Genomic DNA, 22,166 nt, shown 5'->3' on the forward strand with positions numbered 1-22,166 from the left:
GGGATCAAGTCCCATATCTCCATGCAGGGAGCCTGCTTCTCCCTCTGCCTGTGTCTCTGCCTCTCTCATGAATAGCTAAATAAAATCTATTTTCTATAAATCTTATTTATTTATTCATAGATACAGAGAGAGAGGCAGAGACACAGGCAGAGGGAGAAGCAGGCCCCATGTGGGACTCGATCCCGGGTCTCCAGGATCACACCCCGGGCTGCAGGCAGCGCCAATCCGCTGTGCCACCGGGGCTGCCCCAACTAAATAAAATCTTAAAAAAAAAAAAAAAAAAAAGTAGTATCCCGGGGGAAAAAAAAAAAAAACCTAAAGAATGATTTTGGTCTTTTTCTTGTAGAATCCATTCTTCTTCTTTTCTTCCTTTTTTTTTTTTTTTTTTTTTTGTAGAATCCATTCTTGTAACTAAGTTAAAAAAACAAAGCAAAACATAATACCAATCTAAGCTTCCCCCGCTCCCCAAAGCAGCCCGAAGTCACTGGATCCGCGGCCACGTAGGAGCCTCCGGCGGCGCCGAGGCTGGAGTCCCCGGGGACAGGCGGAGGCGGGGCCGCGCGCGTGCGCTCTCGTCCTCCAGGTCTGGGCAGGAGCCCGGTCCCGAGGAGCGGTCGGTCCGTCCCTCGAGGACAGGTTGCCCCGGCGCTGCGGGCCCGCTTCCCGGGGCGGGCGGGGCGGGGCGGGGCGCGGCTGCGGCTCCTCCCCTGCTCGGCTGCGGCGGGGGGCGGGCGCCGGCGGAGGGGGCGGCGGCTGCGGCGGGGAGCGCCCGGGGAGGGCCCGGAGTCTTTCCACGTTTGCAAGCGCCGCGGCGCGCCCAGCTCCGACCCGGCCCCGCGAGCTCCGCGCGCCCTCGCCGCCCCCGCGCCCCCCGCGCCCCCCGCGCCCCCCGCGCCCTCCTCGCCCCCGCGATGGCGCCCAGGGCCCGGGGCCGACGGCCGCCGCCGCCGCCGCTGCTGCTGCTGCTGCTCTGGGTGACCGGGCAGGCGGCGCCCGTGGCGGGCCTGGGCCTGGACGCGGAGCTGCAGGTCGAGCGGCGCTCGGTGCCCGACGAGTGCCCGCGCACCGTGCGCAGCGGCGACTTCGTGCGCTACCACTACGTGGGCACGTTCCCCGACGGCCAGAAGTTCGACTCCAGGTACCGGCCTCCGCCGCAGCGGCGCCCGCCCCCCGCTCCCCGCTCCCCGCTCCCCGCCCCCCGCTCCCCGGGCAGGCCCGTCCCTCCCGCCGGCCCTCCCCCGGCCCCGCCCCCGCGAGCCCCGCGCCCCTCCTTCCCCCGCCTCCCTCCACCTCTCGGGTGACCCTACCTGCGCGGCCCTGGTCCGCCCGCCCGGGCCCGAGCCTCGCATAGGGCCGGGCTCGGAGGGCTTGGAACACGTCCCGGCCTTCCTGTCCTGCCAGCGCGGCCACACAGGGCGGAATGGCCCCTCTGCAAACACCCCCCCCACCCCAAGAGTGAATGTTGATGTCTGTCTGCCACCTCCCTTTACGGGCCCCTCCGCGGGCCCCCTGAGCCAGGTGATGCCTGGTCGCAGTACGGGATGATGATGCCGATGACGGTGGTGATGAGCTGCTGATGACAGAGCATTAACGTCTGTGGAGCTATTGCCCTGAGCCAGGGTAGCGAGTGCTCTCCCTACAATGAACTTATTCAGTTCTTACAACAGATCCCTTAGTTCTGTTGCCACTGAGGTGACTTGAGGCCAGTGGGGCTAAGGAACTTGTTTGAGTGGAGGCCGCGACCGGAAGACCCTGACAGTCCAGGCCAGAGCCTGTGCCTGCTGGTACTACTGCCCTTCGCTTCTTGGCTCTTGGGCTTGGGGTGGTCCAGAGCAGGTCTCTCAGCTTTGCCCCAGGGGCCCTGGACTATGCCCAGGATTCCTTCTCTCTCTGCCCCAAGATCACACACCAGTACCTGTCCCCAGCCTCTCTCCAGTTGAGCGTTAGGGTTAGGAGACCTCTTCCGCCAGCTACCCTCTGCTCTCCTCCCCGAGGCTTTGTTACCAACCCAGGTCTGTGCCTGCGCGTCTCTCCATCAGTGACCAGTCTAGGCAAAGACACCGTTTGTTGAGCCTCTGCTGTGTGCCCTCCGCTGACCTAGGCTCACTCCAGAAGTTATCTTCCTAAAGATTCTTGTCGCCTCTCTTGCCTTTTTTGGAAATTCCAGACAATGAATATCCAAAAGCTGTTTAGCATGCTAAGTGATACATAGCAAGTGCTTAGAAATGGTCTGTTGTTTCAGTTGTCTTTTTTTTTTTTTAAAGATTTTCTTTATTTTTTTCAAGAAACAGAGAGGCAGAGACACAGGCAGAGGGAGAAGCAGGCTCCATGCAGGAAGCCAGAGGTGGGACTCGATCCCAGGTCTCCAGGGTAACACCCTGGGCCGAAGGCCGTACTAAACCGCTGAGCCACTCGGGCTACCCCCTCTGTTGCTTTTTTAGAACAGCTTTTTTAAATATTTTTTTTTTAATTTTTTTATTTATTTATTTATGATAGGCACACAGTGAGAGAGAGAGAGAGGCAGAGACACAGGCAGAGGGAGAAGCAGGCTCCATGCACCGGGAGCCCGATGTGGGATTCGATCCCGGGTCTCCAGGATCGCGCCCTGGGCCAAAGGCAGGCGCCAAACCGCTGCGCCACCCAGGGATCCCTAGAACAGCTTTATGTATCATTCACATGCCATACAGTTCACCCATTTAAGGCATACAGTTTGGTGGTTTTTAGTATATTCATAGATTTGTGCAACTATCACAACTATCTAATTCTAGAAAATTCTCATCACTCCAAAAATGCTGGACCCATTAGCACTCACTCCCCTCCCCTCCATCAGTCACCACTAATCTACTTTAGATCTTTATGTGGAATCATAATTTCTGGTGTTTTGTATCTGGCTTTTTTCTGTTAACGTGATATTTTCAGGGTTCATCCATGTACCAGTACTGCATTCCTTTTTCTGGTTATATAATATTCCGCTGTGTGACTGTGCCATATATTGTTTGTCCACCAGTTGATGGTCATTTGCATTGCTTATACTTTTTGGCCAATGAACATTTATGTACCGGGTTTTGTGGGGATATATGCTTTTCTTTCTGTTGGATATGTACCTAGCAGTGGAATTGCTGGGTCCTATGGTAATTGTTTAATTTTTTAAGGAACTGCCAAACTGTATTCCAAAGTGGCTTCACCGTTTTACACTTTCATCGCCAACGTATGAGTGAGTGGTCCTAGTTCTCCACATTCTCCCCCAACAACTGTATAATTGTCTATCTTTTTTATTCTAGCTCTAGCTATCCTAGTGGTGAGCAGTGGTGTCTCGTTGTGGTTTTGGTTCACATTTCCCTCATGACTAAAGATGCTGAGCATCTTTTTGTGTGTTTATTGGCCATTTGTATACCTTGTTTTATTTGCTTCTTTAGTTAGAAATAAGGAAGCATTTCCTGCTTGTGCTGTTGGTAATTAATAATTCCCACTAAAACACGCTGTGTGATTGTTTTCTACCCTCTAGTTGTGGCAGCCACTGTGAGGCAGTGTGGGACAATGGAAGACATTATCACTACCATCCATTCAGCAAATGTGTGTGTAGTGTCTGCCCCAGAAGATGGTATCTTTCCCTGTCCCTACAGCTTATAGTCCAATTACATAATGTGATATGTACAGAAACAATAATAGCGTACACTTTGGTCTCTCATGTAGAGTTTACACAGTTTTTACCGTGTACCTTTTGATGTATGAATCCATTTACTCTCAAATTCATTTAACCTCACAAGACAATGAAGGAGGTACGTCAACAACAAATGAAGAAACCAAGGCTCAGGAAGTTCAAGTAATGTGCTCAAAGGACCTGGCTACTAAGTTGTAGAGTGAGGCTTTGAATTTAGGCAGTGTAGCACCAGTCTATGGTTTGAGGTTCATGGTCGGTGCATATATATATATATATAATGAAAGAAAGGCAAGGAGCTGTGGAAACACACAGAAAGCTTAACTATTTGTCGTAAGGGGTTGGAGAGAGGGAGAGTGGTCAAGATGGAGTTCTAGGATTGCAAGGATAAGACCTGAAGATGATTAAAACTGACCAGGGCTGGAGTGCCTGGGTGGCACAGGTGGTTAAACTTCTGATTCTTGGTTTCAGCTCAGGTCCTGATCTCAGGGTCAGGAGATGGAGCCTCACATAGGGCTCCACGTTCAGCTTGGAGTTGATTTGAGATTCTTTTTCCCTGTCCCTAAGCCCCTCTTACGCATGCTCTGTCTCTAAAATAAATCTTTTTTAAAAAATTTAAAAATAAAAAAAAAGGGGGATCCCTGGGTGGCTCAGTGGTTTAGCACCTGCCTTTGGCTCAGGGTGCGATCCTGGAGTCCCAGGATCGAGTCCCGTGTTGGGCTCCCGGCATGGACCCTGCTTCTCCCTCTGCCTGTGTCTCTACCTCTCTCTCTCTCTCTTTGTCTATCATGAATAAATAAATAAATCTTAAAAAAAAAAATTTGACCAGGGCTGAGCTGAGAGGTGAAGGCTGTAGAGGGAAGAAATGATGTGCTGGTGGAAGGAAGAGCCAATGTAGAGGCCTGGCAGTGGGAGCGTTGTGTTGGAGGATGTGAAAGCTGTTCACTATGGCCTGAGTTTAGAGTGAGAGTAGGAGAGTGACCAACAGGGTAAAGGAGAGGCCAGAGGAGGCTGGAGAGGAAGACTTGGGCCCAACTTTGAGAGATCTTTTCTGCTTGGCTCTGGAATTTGGATTTTATCTAGGAAAAGGGAAAGCCATTGAAGGATTTTATTTTATTTTTTTAAGATTTTATTTATTCATGATAGACATAGAGAGAGAGAGGCAGAGACACAGGCAGAGGGACTCCATACCGGGAGCCCGACGTGGGACTCAATCCCGGGACTCCAGGATCGCGCCCTGGGCGGAAGGCAGGCACTAAACTGCTGAGCCACCCAGGGATCCCCATTAAAGGATTTTAATCAGGGGGTTGAGAGATCAGACTTTTCTGTGGCTTCAGTGTGGACAACTGAGTGGAAAGGGCAGGACACACAGTAGGTGTTTTACTAGCATGAGTTTTCCTCTAGGGCCTCCATTCCTTTGGGAATTTATGAAGCATGAAGGCACAACTATTCTATTCCTGCCTGAAGGGCTTAGGGGAGGAGAAATCTAAGGTATTTTGAGTTCTGGCTGCTGATTTGGAGGTTTTGCTCAGAAGAAAACAGCTGTCACCTTGACCAGAGTCATAAGCCACAAAGAGCTTTTCCTCTCATAGAGCTTTCTTCCTGAGTCTCTGCCTGGCATTTGGGAGCAGTTAGTATCTTTTCAGCTTTTGGACATTTGCACTTGCCAGGAGGCCCAGCCCGATAGTTCTTGGCCACTGCCTTGGACCTGGTTTCATTTTATTTTGGAGCCTCCATGGCCTTGTTAAAATGCTCCTGTGGCTGCTGCTCCAGACGGAAAACAGCAGCTTCCCAGCTACAGTTTCCAGGGGGCTCCTGCTCCCACTATCCAGCTCTTGGGAGCTCTTTGTCAGCCATTCCCGATTCAGCTTTTTTAGGAGTTCCATAGGGTTCCTAGCAAGAAGGGCAAGGGGGGCAGTCTGGACAGTCTTTCTGTTTGCTCTATCTTCCTTCTAATGACTGAAGTTGAATGTGTTCCTGTTAGCAGGCAGAGCTAGCATCCGGTCAGCATATTCACAGCCTCCAGGCTTGTCAGCAAGACCCTCAAGGTCCTGGTGGTCAGTGAATATTATTGTGTGCCTACCACATGCCTTGTTGGGTTGGATGCTCCAACACAGTGGTGTTCAAACTATACATGCATCACAGTCACCTGGAGAGCTTGTGCTACACAGTTCCTGAATCAGTAGGTCTGGGTGGGGCCTGAGAATATATTTGGCTTTTCTAAGTTCCCAGGGGATGCTTTTGCTGCCGGTCTGAGGACCACACTCAGAACTATTGCTCTAAAACAATCAAAGACTTATGAACAGAGGTCTGCTTAACTTTATATGTGTATTTAGTCATTTATTCATTCAACAAATATTTGTTGAGTATGTACTGTCAACAGCTGGTGGGTATTGGGGAAAGGGGTGTTAAGGCTCACCCCTTCTGCAGGATTGGTTCTGAGAAGAGCCAGGGAGCTGGGCAGCACCCCCGATGGAGAAGTTAAGTAGTAACAGGGAGACTGGCCCGGTGGTGACATGGCTTACTTAGGCGAGGCGCTTTTACCATGTGAATCTGCATAGCAGCTCCTCCTATGGAAAAGCTACATGGGGGATCCCTGGGTGGCTCAGTGGTTGAGCGCCTGCCTTCGGCCCAGGGTGTGATCCTGGAGTCCCGGATCGAGTCCCAAATCGGGCTCCCTGCAGGGAGCCTGCTTCTCTCTTTGCCTCTCTCTCTGTGTCTCATGAATGAATAAATAAATAAAATCTTAAAAAAAGAAAAGAAAAGGTATGTGATAAAAGGGAAGTTGCTGCTTGTCTGTTAGTCCAGTGTGGCTCTGCCAACTTTAGGAAAACAGCCTAGCCTCCAGGCAGTTCTTACTAGGGTATCTTGAGGCCATTGGCATGCTTACTAAACACCCTGCAGGGGCACCTGGGTGGCTCAGTTGGTTAAACATCCGAGCCCTGGTTTTAGCTCAGGTCATAATCTCATAGGTGGTGAGATGAAGCCCTGTGTTGAGCCTGGTTGCTTGGGATATTTTTTCCCCCTCCCTCCCCCTCCTCCTCTGTTGCCACCCCCCATGCTTGCACGCTCTCTCTTTTTCTCAAATAAATAAATAAATAAATAAATAAAATTTTAAAGCCTGCTGTCTTTAAAACAACAGCAACAAAACACCTTGTGAAGACTCAATGGCATTGCTTTTATTTTATTATTTATTCATGAAAGACACACACACACACACAGAGAGAGGCAGAGACACAGGCAGAGAGAGAAGCAGGCTCCACGCAGGGAGCCCGATGTGAGACTCGATCCCAGGACTCCAGGATCACGCCCTGGGCCAAAGGCAGGCGCTCAACCGCTGAGCCACCCAGGGATCCCCAGGCATTGCTTTGAATATTCAATTGTGGGTCATTGCGAGCGACTGCGCATTCATATTGAGTATTTAATTTGGTTATATTTTACTGGCTGAGAACTTATGTAGAATAAGATCTATAAAGATCTTTTAAAAGATATTTTAACTTGTGCAGCTGCTGAAAAACGAAGATCCACTACGGCATTAGAATGATTTCACTTTGCTTTGCAGTTTTTCTCATAATGATATCTTAATGTGCCAAAGACCATCGAGGCCAAGGGCTCGCATCTCGGAGCCTGATCCTCTGTGGAGTTAGAATGGATGTGTTTCCCTCCTCTGCTCTTACTCCTTCCTCTCTTCTCTCTCACCTTCTTTCTCTTTTTTAAAAAATTTATTTATTTATGATAGTCACAGAGAGAGAGAGAGGCAGAGACACAGGGAGAAGCAGGCTTCATGCACCGGGAGCCCGACATGGGATTCGATCCCGGGTCTCCAGGATCGCGCACTTGGGCCAAAGGCAGGCGCCAAACCGCTGCGCCATCTAGGGATCCCTCGCCCTTTTTCTCTATTGCAACGTTCTTCTTTCCAGCTGGTAGCCCATAGCTAGTTTGCCACTTCATTATGGACTTGCGTTTTCCGCTTGCCATGGCTCATTAGCAGCTGGACGAGGTGGTGGTTTGGGGGAAACAGTCTGGGAAGCCCAGAGTCACCTGTGAGAGAACGTGGTGTGGGGAGTGAGGTGGGAGCCAGAAAAGTCAGGTTTTTCAAGTCTGTACGTGAGCTCAGGCTCAGTGGTAGGACTCAGCCAGGAGCGGGTGTTGAATCTTACCTGGGTCATCTCAGAGCTGGGCTAACAGCTAGGGGGTGAGAGCCTGCTTTCGTGCATTTCATGCAGGTTTCAGTCCCATCCACTGATGGCTCTGGCAGGACCACAGGCCTGTCAAGCAGGCCCCAGGTGAGCCAGTCATCTGAGTTGGCCTGAGACGGGACCAACTCTCAGGCACCCCAAAGATGGTTCCCATGCCCAGTGAGCTGCCTCTTTATTTTTTTTATTTATTTTTATATTTTTTAAAGATTTTATTTACTTATTCATGATAGACATAGAGAGAGAGAGAGAGAGAGAGAGAGGCAGAGACACAGGCAGAGGGAGAAGCAGGCTCCATACCGGGACCCCGACATAGGACTCGATCCCGGGACTCCAGGATCGCGCCCTGGGCTAAAGGCAGGCGCTAAACAGCCCTGAGCCACTCAGGGATCCCGAGCTGCCTCTTTATTACTTTGCTTCCCAGCTGTTAGGAATTCTCAAAACATGGCAGTCTCTTTAATGTTCAAAGAATGAATTCAGTCTAATGTATGGCATCATGAATACAATTAACGATACTGTACTGTATACCAGAAATTTAACTATACTTTATTTATACTTGAAATTTACTGTCAGGGTAAACCTTAATTTACTATTAGGGTAAACCTCACCACAAAAAGAAAGAAAATGGTAACTGTGTGAGGATATGTTAATTAGCTTGATTGTGCTGATTATTTCACACTGTATAAATGTATCATACACATATACATATATCAAAATACCAGATTATACTCTTTAACTATATGCAATTTTTATTTGTCAATTATACCTCAATAAAGATGGTGGGAAAGTATTGTATTAACATTTATTTGTCTAACCTGATTCTAAAACTGGCATATAGGGCAAGCTGATGTGTCCTCTCATCGCTGATCAGGACTTCAGTTCTAACCTCAGGGCAGTTTTCTCTCCCTTCTGAAATGGCCATTTCTTTGTTGCTGGATCTGAGAATAAAATAATCTCAGCAACAAGTAGTATAAACACACATAAATTTTTGTCAAAAGTTTTAAAGTTAATTAAAAAAATAGTACCATAAAAAATAGTACCATATATTTTGCATATGTTCGGAGTTTTAAAAACCAGTTAAGTAATTCCATAAAGCTTAAAACTGTAGTCGCCAAGCTGCTAGGAGTGGGGAAGGGGCTTGGAGTGGGGTGGAGCTGTAGCTTGGATGTTTTCAAGCTCCAGGCTTCCTTCTGCCCCGGCGCCTTCCACGCTGCACCTCTGCAGGCAGGGAGGCACACGGCTCTACCTGTGGCCAGGTCTCCTTTCGCTTCCCCTAGATTCTGTTTCTTCCCTACTATCTCAGATCCTACACTTCTCTTTCCATTCCGTCTTCCCAAATGTTGTTGCCAGCACTGGTCTCCTCTGTTTCCCTAAGTTGTGTTCTTTTGTTTTTCTTTTTCGTGAAGAGGAGCATAGGAACTTGGAGAAGGAATGGGCTTTGGGGACTCTAGGGAGGAAGTACATTCAGTTTGACATATGTTCCTTTATCTTTAATTTATTTTTAATAGTTACTTATTTAGGTAATCTCTATACCCAATGTGGGGTTCAAACTCATGACCCCGAGATCAAGTTGCATGCTTTTCCAACTGAGCTAGCCAGGCTCCCCATGACATATGTCCTTTTAAAAGTTCAGGGGGATCCCTGGGTGGCTCAGCGGTTTGGCGCCTGCCTTTAGCCCAGGGCGCGATCCTGGAGTCCCGGGATCGAGTCCCATGTCGGGCTCCCGGTATGGAGCCTGCTTCTCCCTCTGCCTGTGTCTCTGCCTCTCTCTCTCTCTCTCTCTCTCTCTCTCTCTCTCTGTGTGTGTGTCTATCATAAATAAATAAATAAATCTTAAAAAAAACAAAAAACAAGTTCATCCTCGGGGTGCCTGTGTGGCTCAGTGGTTGAGCTGTCTGCCTGTGGCTTGGGTCATGATCCTGGAGACCTGGGTTCGAGTCCCATGTTGGGTTCCTCACAGGAGCCTGCCTCTCCCTCTGCCTGTGTCTCTGCCTCTCTCTCTCTGTGCCTCATGAATAAATAAATAAAAATATGAATAAATAAATGAATGATATCATGAATAAGTAATAAAGTCCTAAAAAATAAAATAAATAAAAATAAAAGTTCATCCTCACTACAGATTGAAACCTATGTTTAGAAATAGAGCCACGGGGGCGCCTGGGTGGCCCAGCTGGTTGAGCATCTGCCTTTGGCTTGGGCCCTGGTCAGGGCCTTGGGTTCCAGCCCCTGCATAGGGCTCTGCTCAGCGGAGAGGCTGCCTCTCCTTCTCCCTCTGCTCCCCCTCCCCCACTTGTGCTCTCTCTCAAATAAATAAAATCTTAAAAAAAAAAAAAAAGAAAGAAAGAAACAGAGCCACAGTATTTATGCTTCAGGAATGCAGCCACAGAGGTAGTTACTCATCCTGGGGAATAGGCTGCAATCATGTGTGCTCATGGATAGACAGTTTAATGACTTGGATATAATGGGTTTTATGTAATGTCTCCTGTCTTAGTGATCCTTGGGCTGGTAAACCTGAAGAGCATCGTCAGGGAGTGCTGCAGCCACTTCTAATCACCGCCTTGGGGCAAGGGACAGTAAAAGTGTCAGGGACAGCAATAAAAGGGTTTATAGCAGTGAATGAGCAGGGGAGAAAAATAAGCTGATGGAGAGGAAACGGGGGTGAGGGAGTGGGGGTAGGGGTGGGTGTTGAATGTGCTGGATGATTTCCATTTACCTTTCCAGGTCTCCTCTCCACTGATCCACTTGCTTTTTGCCCTGTGAGGCTACACGTGCATAGTATGGGTTATATCGACGACCCGTCTGTTGGGTTGAGCCAGGGGGGCATCACCAGGAGATCAGAGGGAGGAGGGTGAGCTGGAGATCTTTTTTTCCTGTCTCCCTACCTGTAGAGCCTCCACCATCTGTGTCCCTAGACTGGAGGTCCTAGCTAAGCTTTGTCAGGTGGCCCTGAACCACCACCTTCTCTGCCCCTGGATCCTTCAAGCCCTGGGTTGACAGTAGCACTCCTGACTTGTCCCCAGAGGTACTACATTGTCCCCTGTGTTCTCTGCACCCTGCACACTCCTTTACACTCCATTACACTTTCCTGGAGCGGCCTAGTTTGGGTGTATCATCTGTTTCTTGCAGGACGTCAGATGGGACATCTGCAAAAGGTGTAAATCAGCTAGATACTGGGACAGGCTCTATTAAGTGCTTATTCCAAAGCTTGCAGAAATGATTTTCATAACCGGTCCTGGGCTTGACGCTGTGTATGAATTTGTGCCAGTTGTGCTGATCAGCACAGATTTACTCATAGAGCACAGAATGGTTAGTTTTGCAGATGGTCAGTTTTAAGCAGGAGATAAGACTAGTCTTGCATTGAGAGTTCTCAAATATTTTTTAATAGTTTTGCATTATTTTCTTTAAATACACATTGTGTGTTTTTTTTTAACAGTTCTTTTTTTTTTTTTTTTTAATTTATTTATGATAGTCACACACACAGAGAGAGAGAGGCAGAGACACAGGCAGAGGGAGAAGCAGGCTCCATTCAGGGAGCCCGATGTAGGACTTGATCCTGGGTCTCCAGGATCTCACCCCTGCCAAAGGTGGCGCTAAACCACTGAGTCACCAGGGCTGGCCAGTTTCTCACATGTTAAATTATGACTCTTTCAGAAAGGTGTTATTTTTGTTTGTTTTTACCACTTTGCTTAGGTTGTCATAGGAAGATATTAATACTGCAAGGCAACAACAGGTTTTTTGTTTTTGTTTTTTTAAAGATTTTATTTATTTATTCATGAGAGGCACAGAGAGAGAAAGAGAGAGAGAGGCAGAGACACAGGCAGAGGGAGAGGGAGAAGCAGGCTCCATGCAGGGAGCCCGATGCGGAACTCGATCCTGGGTCTCCAGGATCACGCCCTGGGCCCAAGGCAGGTGCTAAACCACTGGGCCACCGGGGCTGCCCTTGTTTTTGTTTTTGAAAGAGAGAGAACACAAGTGGAGGGAGAGGGAGAAACAGGCTCCTCACTGAGCAGAGAGCCTAATGCTTGCGAGGCTTAATCCCAGGACCCTGGGATCCTGACCTGAGCTGAAAGTAGACGTTTAACCGACTGAGCCACCCAGGTGCCCTGGCAACAGCAGTTTTTATGTACTACCTGGGGCGGGAGGGCCATGTTGGGAGGTGAAGGGTCAGACAGACTTGGGTCCTAGCTGCTTTCCCACTTGGCTAACTTTGTGAGCTTGAGAGATTCACCTCCAAGGAGCCTGAGCATCAGAACCTACCTTGACGTTTTGTATGATTAAATGGGGTAGCGTGTGGAAAAGCTTAGTCTGCCGCCGTGCCTGACACATAATAAACATTCTCTAACTAGTAGTTATTATTAAAAACTCATTACATTTGGGAACTGTGGGATTAGGTCTTTAGCTCCATGATATCACTCTGTCCACGGGTACATTTTCACTGACTGGTTTCACTAAGGGAAGGACTAATGGTGGATCACTAAGGGAAGGATGCCAGGGTGGATCAGCGGTTGGGCATCTGCCCTTGGCTCAGGGCATGATCCGGGTCCAGGGATCTAGTCCTGCATCAGGTTCCTCGGGGAGCCTGCTTCTCCCTCTGCCTGTCTCTGCCTCTCTCTCTCTGTGTCTCTCATGAATAAAAAATAAAATAAAATAAAATCTGTTAAATTTGGGAACTGTAGGGCAGCCCGGGTGGCTCAGCAGTTTAGCGTTGCCTTTAGCCCAGGGTGTGATCCTGGAGACCTGGGATCGAGTCCCACATCGGGCTCCCTGCATGGAGCCTGCTTCTCCCTCTGCCTGTGTCTGTGCCTCTCTCTCTGTGTCTCTCATGAATAAATAAATAAAATATTTTAAAAAAAATTGGGAACTGTATTCCGGTTCCATGGATGAAAGACTTACTTATAAAGTGGTTTCCAGCCTGTGCATTGTAGCTCTTTGCACATGTTCTGAACCTGGGGTGTCTTTGAAGCTTCAAGTTCTGGTTCATTGTTGGGTGATGGTTCAGGGCATGGCAAGTCCCCAGCCGAGTGAAATTAGAGAGCTGGCATTCCAGGGGGGCAGGAGGTGGAGGGTGGAGGTGCTAAGCTGTCTTGGGCACAGAACTGACCATGTGTTTTTGTCCTCTGGCTTGCTGACCTGAACTTGGAATCTTGCTTTCTTTTCACTGACCTAGCGAAAGGAAGGCTATTAAAATGAGTTGTAAAACTTGGAGAAGGAAGCCAAAAAAGGAGCAGGCCTGAGGAAGCTGCCCTGATCAGTGGTGAAGTAGACAGTGTTGCTCTTCCAGGCTGTTGGTTAGGGAAAATGAGGAGGTAATTTACCAAGTGAGGGGCAGCACATCCTAAGGAGATAACTTTGAACAGCTCTCTTTTCTTTCTTTCTTTCTTTCTTTCTTTCTTTCTTTCTTTCTTTCTTTCTTTCTTTCTCTTATTTTATTTTATTTTTATTTTATTTTATTTTATTTTATTTTCCTATTTAAGAGAGAGAGAAATGTGAGAGGAGGGACAGAGGGAGAGAGAGAATCTCAAGAAGACTCCAAACTGAGCATGGAACCCAATATGGGGCTGCATCCTACGACCCTGAAACCACAACCTGAGCCCCAATCAGGAGTGGGACACTTAACTGACTGACTGAGCCTCCCAGGCGCCACCCCCCAACAGTTCTTAATATTTTATTACATGAATATTACATGGTCATTTTGAAAATGAAGAGAGTATTAAACCACCTGAAATCCCCTACTCCTAGATTATCATTGGTAATGTTTTTGTGTATCACCTTGTGGATTTTTTTTTTGTATGCATCTATATGTGTAAATTCAAAATCGAATTATTGTATACTGGGGCACTGTAACCTGCACTTCTCTGTTACTGTATATGTCCTTCTGTGCCAATGGATATAAATCTGGTATTTTTAAATGGCCATAGAGCATTTTATTCTATGACTTTGCCTTAAAGGCCACCGGGGCTGCCCTTGTTTTTGTTTTTGAAAGAGAGAGAACACAAGTGGAGGGAGAGGGAGAAGCAGGCTCCATGCAGGGAGCCCGATGCGGAACTCGATCCTGGGTCTCCAGGATCACGCCCTGGGCCCAAGGCAGGTGCTAAACCACTGGGCCACCGGGGCTGCCCTTGTTTTTGTTTTTGAAAGAGAGAGAACACAAGTGGAGGGAGAGGGAGAAGCAGGCTCCATGCACCGGGAGCCGACCTGGGATTCGATCCTGGGTCTCCAGGATCACGCCCTGGGCCCAAGGCAGGTGCTAAACCACTGGGCCACCGGGGCTGCCCTTGTTTTTGTTTTTGAAAGAGAGAGAACACAAGTGGAGGGAGAGGGAGAAGCAGGCTCCATGCAGGGAGCCCGATGCGGAACTCGATCCTGGGTCTCCAGGATCACGCCCTGGGCCCAAGGCAGGTGCTAAACCACTGGGCCACCGGGGCTGCCCTTGTTTTTGTTTTTGAAAGAAGGGTTATACCGATGCTTATCAAATTAGATTTGCTGGCAATATTCAAAGAAATTAAAAAATTCCAACTCTGCAAGTATAATTAGTGAAGACATTTCCTGTATCAATAACTCCTTTACAGGGTGTTTTTGCTTTCCAGTGATATCACTCTGTCCACGGGTACATTTTCACTGACTGGTTTCACTAAGGGAAGGACTAATTTATACTTTTCTTTTTCTCTACCTCTTGGGTCTTTTTTTTTTTTTTTTTTTTTTATTTTTTTATTTATTTATTTATTTTTTTTTCCTCTTGGGTCTTCAGCTATGACAGAGACTCCACTTTCAACGTGTTTGTGGGAAAAGGACAGCTGATTGCAGGGATGGACCAAGCTCTGGTTGGGATGTGTGTAAATGAGAGGCGCTTTGTGAAGATCCCCCCAAAGCTTGCCTACGGAAGTGAAGGAGTTTGTAAGTTTTTGTTCCATTTTGTCAACACATCTGCAGAAATAACCAGAACATTTATTTTTTTTAAATTTTTATTTATTTATGATAGTCACAGAGAGAGAGAGAGAGAGAGAGAGAGGGGCAGAGACATAGGCAGAGGGAGAAGCAGGCTCCATGCACCGGGAGCCCGACCTGGGATTCGATCCTGGGTCTCCAGGATCACGCCCTGGGCCAAAGGCAGGCACCAAACCGCTGTGCCACCCAGGAATCCCCTAACCAGAACATTTAAAGGGTATTCACGCCGACCAGAGAATCTTCAGAAGCTTTAAATTGAGGAAAATGAGAAGCAGTGAACATACATAGCAAAAATTTCATCTTTGGTTCATTTCTTCTAGATATTAACACAGGTGTATCGAATGTCACCCTTGTTGAGAGGAAGACAATTTTTTCTCATTTGGAGGAAAAAGGGAGGGAGCATGGTCTGTTTCTTAATTGTTTCGTGACCCCCTTGAACACCTAGGCAGCATTGTAGGTCTTTATTTGTCTGGCCTGAAAGGCAGCAGCTTCTCAAGTGTGAATTCTCTTTAATTTTTAGCTGGTGTGATCCCCCCAGATTCAGTTCTTCATTTTGATGTACTTCTGATGGATATTTGGAACTCTGATGATCAAGTTCAGGTTCACACTTATTTCAAGCCCCCCAGTTGCCCTCGGACCATCCAGGTATCTGATTTTGTAAGGTACCATTACAATGGAACGTTCTTGGATGGGACACTGTTTGATTCAAGGTAAGTGCCACCATTCATGGTAATATTGGTGAAATGCTCGTTAGTTCCTTCTATCTCACTTGCTTTCTATGCCCATGGAGACACCAGAAGAGAGACTCTTCTCAACTTCCATCAGTGCCAACTCCTTTACTTAAGGCTTTTGGTTGATGCTTCATGCTCTGTAAAGCCAGAATCAAAATTTTAATACATTTCATAGAAATGTAAGAAAAATGTTTATCTGAATAATAGTATCTTGAGAACTCGTCATTATGTGAAGGGCCCTATTTCCAAGTAGGTTGATGCATTTTTTTTTTGCATCCATTTTTATAGTTTTCCCATGGAAGGAAGAGGGAGAGGCTGAAAGTATATGAAGCTATAGAGAAGTACCAGGAGTAAGGTGCTAAGCTAGAGAACAGTGAACCCTTTGGGGTTTCCTGTTATAGTGTGTTTGGTTAGAGAGAATAGCGGGCTTAGTTTTGTGAATCACAGTGGTTTAATTACATGATTTTCATTTCTTCTAAATTTGAGGACTTCTGCTGTCTTTCTTTGGGAACGAAGACCCAAAAATGCTGGTCTTCAGGGATGGGTAGAGTTTCACTGTTGAGCTGTGTATCTAAAACCTTATTGAGAAATGAGTTGGAAACACCTTCATGGCATGGAACTTCACCCCTTTCTCATTGGCTTTCAGTCATAATCGCATGAAAACATATGACACATATGTGGGCATTGGCTGGCTGATTCCTGGAATGGATAAAGGGCTGTTGGGGATGTGTGTGGGGGAAAAGCGCATCATCACCATACCTCCTTTTCTGGCCTATGGAGAAGAAGGAGATGGTAAGTCTTTCTCATTCTTCAAGCTACTCTCATCTGTCCTTTTTTTTTTTTTTTTAATTTTACTTTTCAGTAATCTCTATATCCATTGTGAGGCTGGAACTCACAACCCTGAGATCAAGAGTCCCATGCTCTTCCTGCTAAGCCAGCCAGGCGCCCTTCATTTGTCCTTATTTTTATTGCTGTGATTAATTCAGCTTACCACATGAAACCCACCAGATATTTTTAGTCTAGACTTGCACTATCCAGTATCGTAGCCACTAGCAACATAATGGCTATTTATATTTAAATTGAAGATAAATTAAAATTAAGTAAAATCTAAAATTCTGTTCCTTAGCCACACTGCCACATTTCATGTACGTAAGAGGCACATGTTACTGAGGGCTCCTGTACTGGACAGAGCAGTTACAAAGCATTTCCATTACCATGGAAAGTTCTGTTGGGCAGTGCTAGTCCAGATCATCTACCATCTCATCACTGAATTGTGGAAACTTCTACTTATTAATGGTCATTGGCATTCATAAGTAAGCATCTGCCACTGCCTCCTAAGCTGTAACCTTGGGCACCAACCTCTCCAGCCTGTATTTTCCCATCTATGAAATGAGATTTGAACTAGAAAGTCCAAAGGTTGTAGATCTCGAGATAACAATTTAGTATATGAGGCCAGAATTGCCGTCCCCCCCGCCCGCATTTGTACCTCTGTGGTGGATTTTACCTGTGACATTAGTTCCCTGCGGACAGATGTAAAGCACAATGTGAGAAAAAAACATTAATTTGAACTAGTGTCATTTTCGCAGAGAGAAAACAGAACATTGGCTTGTAAATGGAGTTTTGCAGTTACTCATATTTTAATTTCTGGCATATTTAATCACATGGACAGGCTAACACAACAAAGAGAACTTTCTGGTATTTAAATAAACAGATATCTGTAGTTAAGAATTGAATTGGAAACATAATGCATTTAAGAAGTTTACTGACTGTGGTACCTGACTTATAATAACCCTAACATAATGTTTCCCAAGCTATGTTTGGCTCTGTATGTCTATGGATCAGGAGGAGAAAGGAGGAAATGCAGCTCAGCCTTCTTTCCTGTCCACCTCCACTTTTATTGCTGGGGATCTGCAGTTTCTTTTCCTTTTCTTTCTTTCTTTCTTTCTTTTTTTTTTTTAAGATTTTATTTATTTATTCATGAGAGACACAGAGAGAGAGGCAGAGACACAGGCAGAGAGAGAGCAGGCTCCATGCAGGGAGCCCGACATGGGACTCGATCCCGAGTCTCCAGGATCACGCCCTGGGCCGAAGGTGGCGCTAAACCCCTGGGCCACAGGGCTGCCCAGCAGTCAGTTTCTTCAAAAAAAAAAAAAAAAAAAAAAAAAAAAAAGCAGGGGTGGGGATTCCTTGCTAAGAGAAGAATAAAATTTGAAAGCAACTGCTGTAAATATGTCTTAATTCTCCCCTCATCAAGACATTGTGTTATTCTGATACTCAAGTGGTCTCATCCTTAGCCAGTGGAAGGTCATTTTCCTTGGCTCTCAAATCTTTTTGACATCATCCAGATGCATACATCATATGTAATAAAACTAGATGCCTGGCCTTATTTGAGGAATATTCTTTATTTATGTTAAATAAACAACATGTTATAAATAAACTATTTATTTTAAATATTTATTTAATACTTTAGTACTGTGCTCAGCTATCCAGGTATGACTTTATTTATTTATTTGTTTACTTGTTTATTTTAGAGAGGTTGGGGAGGGGTAGAGGGGGAGAGAGAATCTTAAGCAGGCTCCATACCCAGCGCTGAACCTGACGTGGGTCTCCATCGCACAACTCTTGAGATCATGACTGAGCCAAAACCAAGAGTCGGATGTTTAACCATCTGAACCATCCAGGCACCCCATATATATTGTATGATATGGAAATTTTATCTTGATAAAATTGTTATTAAAAAAACAGGGAAGCCCCAGTGGCTCGGCGGTTTAGTCCCGCCTTCAGCCCGGGGCGTGATCCTGGAGACCCGGGATCGAGTCCCACGTCGGGCTGCCTGCCTGGAGCCTGCTTCTCCCTCTGCCTGTGTCTCTGACTCTCTCTCTATATGTCTCTCATGAATAAATAAAATCTTTAAAAAAAAAAAAACAAAAAAAAACCCCACAAATATTTGGGATGCCTGGGTAGCTCAGCAGTTAAGCGTCTGCCTTTGGCCCATGATATGATCCGGAAGTCCCGGGATCCAGTCTCACATCGGGCCCCCTGCATGGAGTCTGTTCCTCCCTCTGCCATTGTCTCTGCCTCTCTCTCTGTCTCTCATGAATAAATAAATAAAATCTTAAAAAAAAATTTCAATTAGTATATGATAATGTTAGAAAAATTTTAAGCTCTACTTTTAAGGCTTTCTTTTTTCTAATAAATGAAAAAATACAGAAAAGTACAAGATTCATATTCTATCACACACACACACCCATACACACACTTGGAGGATTGACCACACCTTACATTCCAGAGACTGACTCAGCAGCAGTTTTCAGCAGATTTCATTGTTTCCCTGAGGTGAAGGGGGGGGGTGATGGGCTCTGCCAAAGAACCTATTGAAGGAGCTCAGGCCTGTTGTGCTGTCATTCACTTGCCGGGTCTACTCCTTTGCAAAGGTATATTGAATGGCAAGAATGTTGAGGTAGGTGGTTTGTCAGTTAACTTCCTTTATCTCAAAGTACTGAATTGAGTTATTTATTGGTTGATGTTGATCCTTGCAAGAAGAGCTAGTACCCAATAATCTCTTCAGGTAGATTATCATTTTGTGTATATTCACTAGGTCCCCACTGTTGGGAACATCCCAAAGAAGCAATACCATCCAGAAGTGGGATAAAAGGAATTTGAGGATTTATATTTTGCATTGTGGGTACCATTTTTCCTCCCTCTTAGCTAGCTTTAATTTTATTTATATCTTGTTTTAGATGCACTTAATAAATTGAATTTTTGCATTTTGCGTCTTCAAAACATTGGCTGATGGTTCCACAGAACAAGTCTGTGTAATATTCTGTAGAATCAAGTCCAAGGTTTATGAATCAAGTCCAAGGAATCAAGAATCAAGTCCAAGGAATTTATGCCTGTAAATGTCTGTGATTTGCATTTGTACACAGACAGAAACCCACAGAGGCATGTATTTGGGTTTTCATGTGGGTGCATAACCACCTACATAGAGCCTTGATTTGTCAGCACAAGCATAGAAAATACAGTCATGGTAGTCTTGTGTGTCATCAATATTGGTTTGCTCCTTTTTCTGAAGAAGTTAGGCTTCAAATTATGCCCGCCAGTGCATGGTTGGGCACCATAGACACGGTGGTGGCAGAAATAGTTGAACACCAGGGGGCCACCCAACATGTGAAAGAACGTTTATTTCCTCAGCTTGGAAGCTTTAAGGAATGAGTAACACCAACACAGTGGGAGTTGAGTTGTAGTTAAAAGCCCTTCCTAAATCTCATGTCCTGATTTCATCATCTTCCTCCATTCTACTCTAGGGAAAGACATTCCTGGACAGGCATCTCTGGTGTTTGATGTCGCTTTATTGGACCTCCATAACCCCAAGGATGGCATTTCCATTGAGAATAAGGTAGTCCCAGAAAACTGTGAGCGGCGAAGTCAAAGTGGGGACTTTCTCAGGTATCATTACAATGGCACCCTTCTGGATGGCACCTTCTTTGATTCCAGGTAAGGAAACTACTGGAGCCTTCACTCACCAGAGCATCTTATTAAAGATAGTCTACCTCTGGCTGGACCATGATCTGAACTCTGTCAATGCTGATTTGTAGTTAGTATTTTCATCTCTAGCATAGATTGTTTTCTGACATTGAATTCTTTCAGAGGCTGTTAGAACGGTCTCCTTCTTGGAGCCTGTGGGATATAAGTCTGCAGGAAAACGGGATAGACTCAGCCTACACTCCCACCATTCCTTATACCTTGTTCAACTATCCAAGTAGGGAGCCAGCTATGGGATCCAGGATGGGAAGTGGCCAGAACTGAGGTCTGGGTGGTCGGAAGAGGGGACAACAGACTTGGTGCCAGGAAAGGTGGGTTCTGGTCCCGGTGTGTGGTGACTTTGGACGGCATTTGACCTCCCTGAAATTTAGTCCTGTGCCCCTGATCCTCCCCCGCACCGCGCTCCCCCCCCCCCCCCCCCCCCCCCCCGTAATTAGCACCTTTCTCAGAGATGGTTAAAGAGATAAGGTATGTAAAGCAAGCTCTGTGAACTTCAAAGGCTGCTGGATGAGACAGGTTGAGTGCTTGTGGCTTCCTTCCTGATGCTGCAAAGGCTAATTACCATGCCTCTGTTGTTATTCAGTCCTGTTTTGCCCTTGTACAGGTGGCTGGAGCAGGCGGCAGGCAGCTTGCTATGTCTTGCTCTTTCAAGTGGCATGTGCCCTTGGGAAACCACCTCTTCAGCTTCCTGTAGAGCAAACAGGTAGAGACAGCAGCCTACCTGTCTCTCTGAGGTAATAGACTTCTGATTTCTTTAGTCATCCAAAATAGTACAGAAGAATTTTTATATGGCATTATTTTGCTTGAATTTTTTTTTAAGATTTTATTTATTTATTCATGAGAGACACACAGAGAGAGGCAGAGACACAGGCAGAGGGAGAAGCAGGCTCCCCACGGGGAGCCCGATGTGGGACTTGATCCCAGGACCCCAGGATCATGCGCTGAGGCAAAGGCAGACGCCCAACCGCTGAGCTACCCAGGCGTCCCATTTGCTTGAATAATTTATCCTTCCTGTTCTTAGGGTCTCTTCCTTTACAATTTTCATTTGATCTTTTTGGAAAAAGTAATAGTCACATGGTTCAGAATTAAAACTCAGTGTGTATTAAGATATGTCCTATTACTTGGCCCTGCCTACCTTCCATCTCCCTTTTCTCTAGCCACTTGGAATTAACTTTTCTTTCTTTCTTTCTTTCTTTCTTTCTTTCTTTCTTTCTTTCTTTCTTTCTTCCTTCCTTTCTTTTCTCTTTCTTTCTTTCTTTCTTTCTTTCTTTCTTTCTTTCTTTCTTTCTTTCTTTCTTTCTTTCTTTCTTTCTTCTTCTCCTTCCTTCCTTTCCTTTCCTTTCCTTTCCTTTCCTTTCCTTTCCTTTCCTTTCCTTTCCTTTCCTTTCCTTTCATTCATCTCTATGCCCAAAAGGGCTTGAACTCAAGACCCTGAGATCAAGAGTTGTACACTCCACCAACTGAGCCATCCAGGCACCTCTAGAATTAACCACTTTTATTAATGTTTCTTTTTTATTCTTCCACTGTGCGTTTTTTTTTTTCTAACGCAGATATACACAAATACAGATGTGTTTTTTTTTTAAGATTTATTTATTTATTTCTTCATGAGAGATAGAGAGAGAGAGAGAGAGGCAGAGACATAGGCAGAAGGAGAAATAGGCTCCCTGCAGGGAGCCGGATGCGGGACTCAATCCCAGATCCTGGGATCACGCCTGAGCCAAAGGCAGATGCTCAACCACTGAGCCACCCAGGCGTCCCAACACAAATACAGATGTTATCTTATTTTCTCCCCTTTATAGTATATAGCAGATGGAATACACCACCCTGCCTCTTCCTTTTTATTTGTCCATCTTGGGATTTTTCCATATTGATATATAGAGAGACAGCTCAGGTTTTGATCTCACAGTCATGAGTTCAAGCTCCTGGGTTGGGATATGTGCTTGCGTGGAGCCTACCTAATTAAAAAATTCATACATATACAATTTATACTGTACACATATAAGAGAGATTATTTGTTTTTTATGTCTGCATAGTGTTTTCATTGGGTGAATATTCTCAATTTATTTAACCATTCCCCTACTGATGAACATTTGA

The 22,166-nt window shown here is 46.1% G+C and overlaps 1 protein-coding gene across 1 annotated transcript in view; it reads left to right on the forward strand.

Annotated features, from left to right (window-relative positions):
- Window positions 1-723: 723 nt before the first annotated feature.
- Window positions 724-22,166, forward strand: part of FKBP9 (FKBP prolyl isomerase 9) — a 40,798-nt gene continuing 19,355 nt past the window's right edge. The window contains exons 1-5 of the mRNA XM_041728035.1: window positions 724-1,138; window positions 14,603-14,748; window positions 15,320-15,509; window positions 16,177-16,322; window positions 19,835-20,024. Of these exons, the coding sequence (XP_041583969.1) occupies window positions 912-1,138; window positions 14,603-14,748; window positions 15,320-15,509; window positions 16,177-16,322; window positions 19,835-20,024 (899 nt within the window). The 5' untranslated portion in view covers window positions 724-911. The remainder of the gene's footprint in view (window positions 1,139-14,602; window positions 14,749-15,319; window positions 15,510-16,176; window positions 16,323-19,834; window positions 20,025-22,166) is intronic.

The sequence above is a fragment of the Vulpes lagopus genome, chromosome 13 (genome assembly GCF_018345385.1).
Source record: "Vulpes lagopus strain Blue_001 chromosome 13, ASM1834538v1, whole genome shotgun sequence".
Lineage (NCBI taxonomy): Eukaryota > Metazoa > Chordata > Mammalia > Carnivora > Canidae > Vulpes > Vulpes lagopus.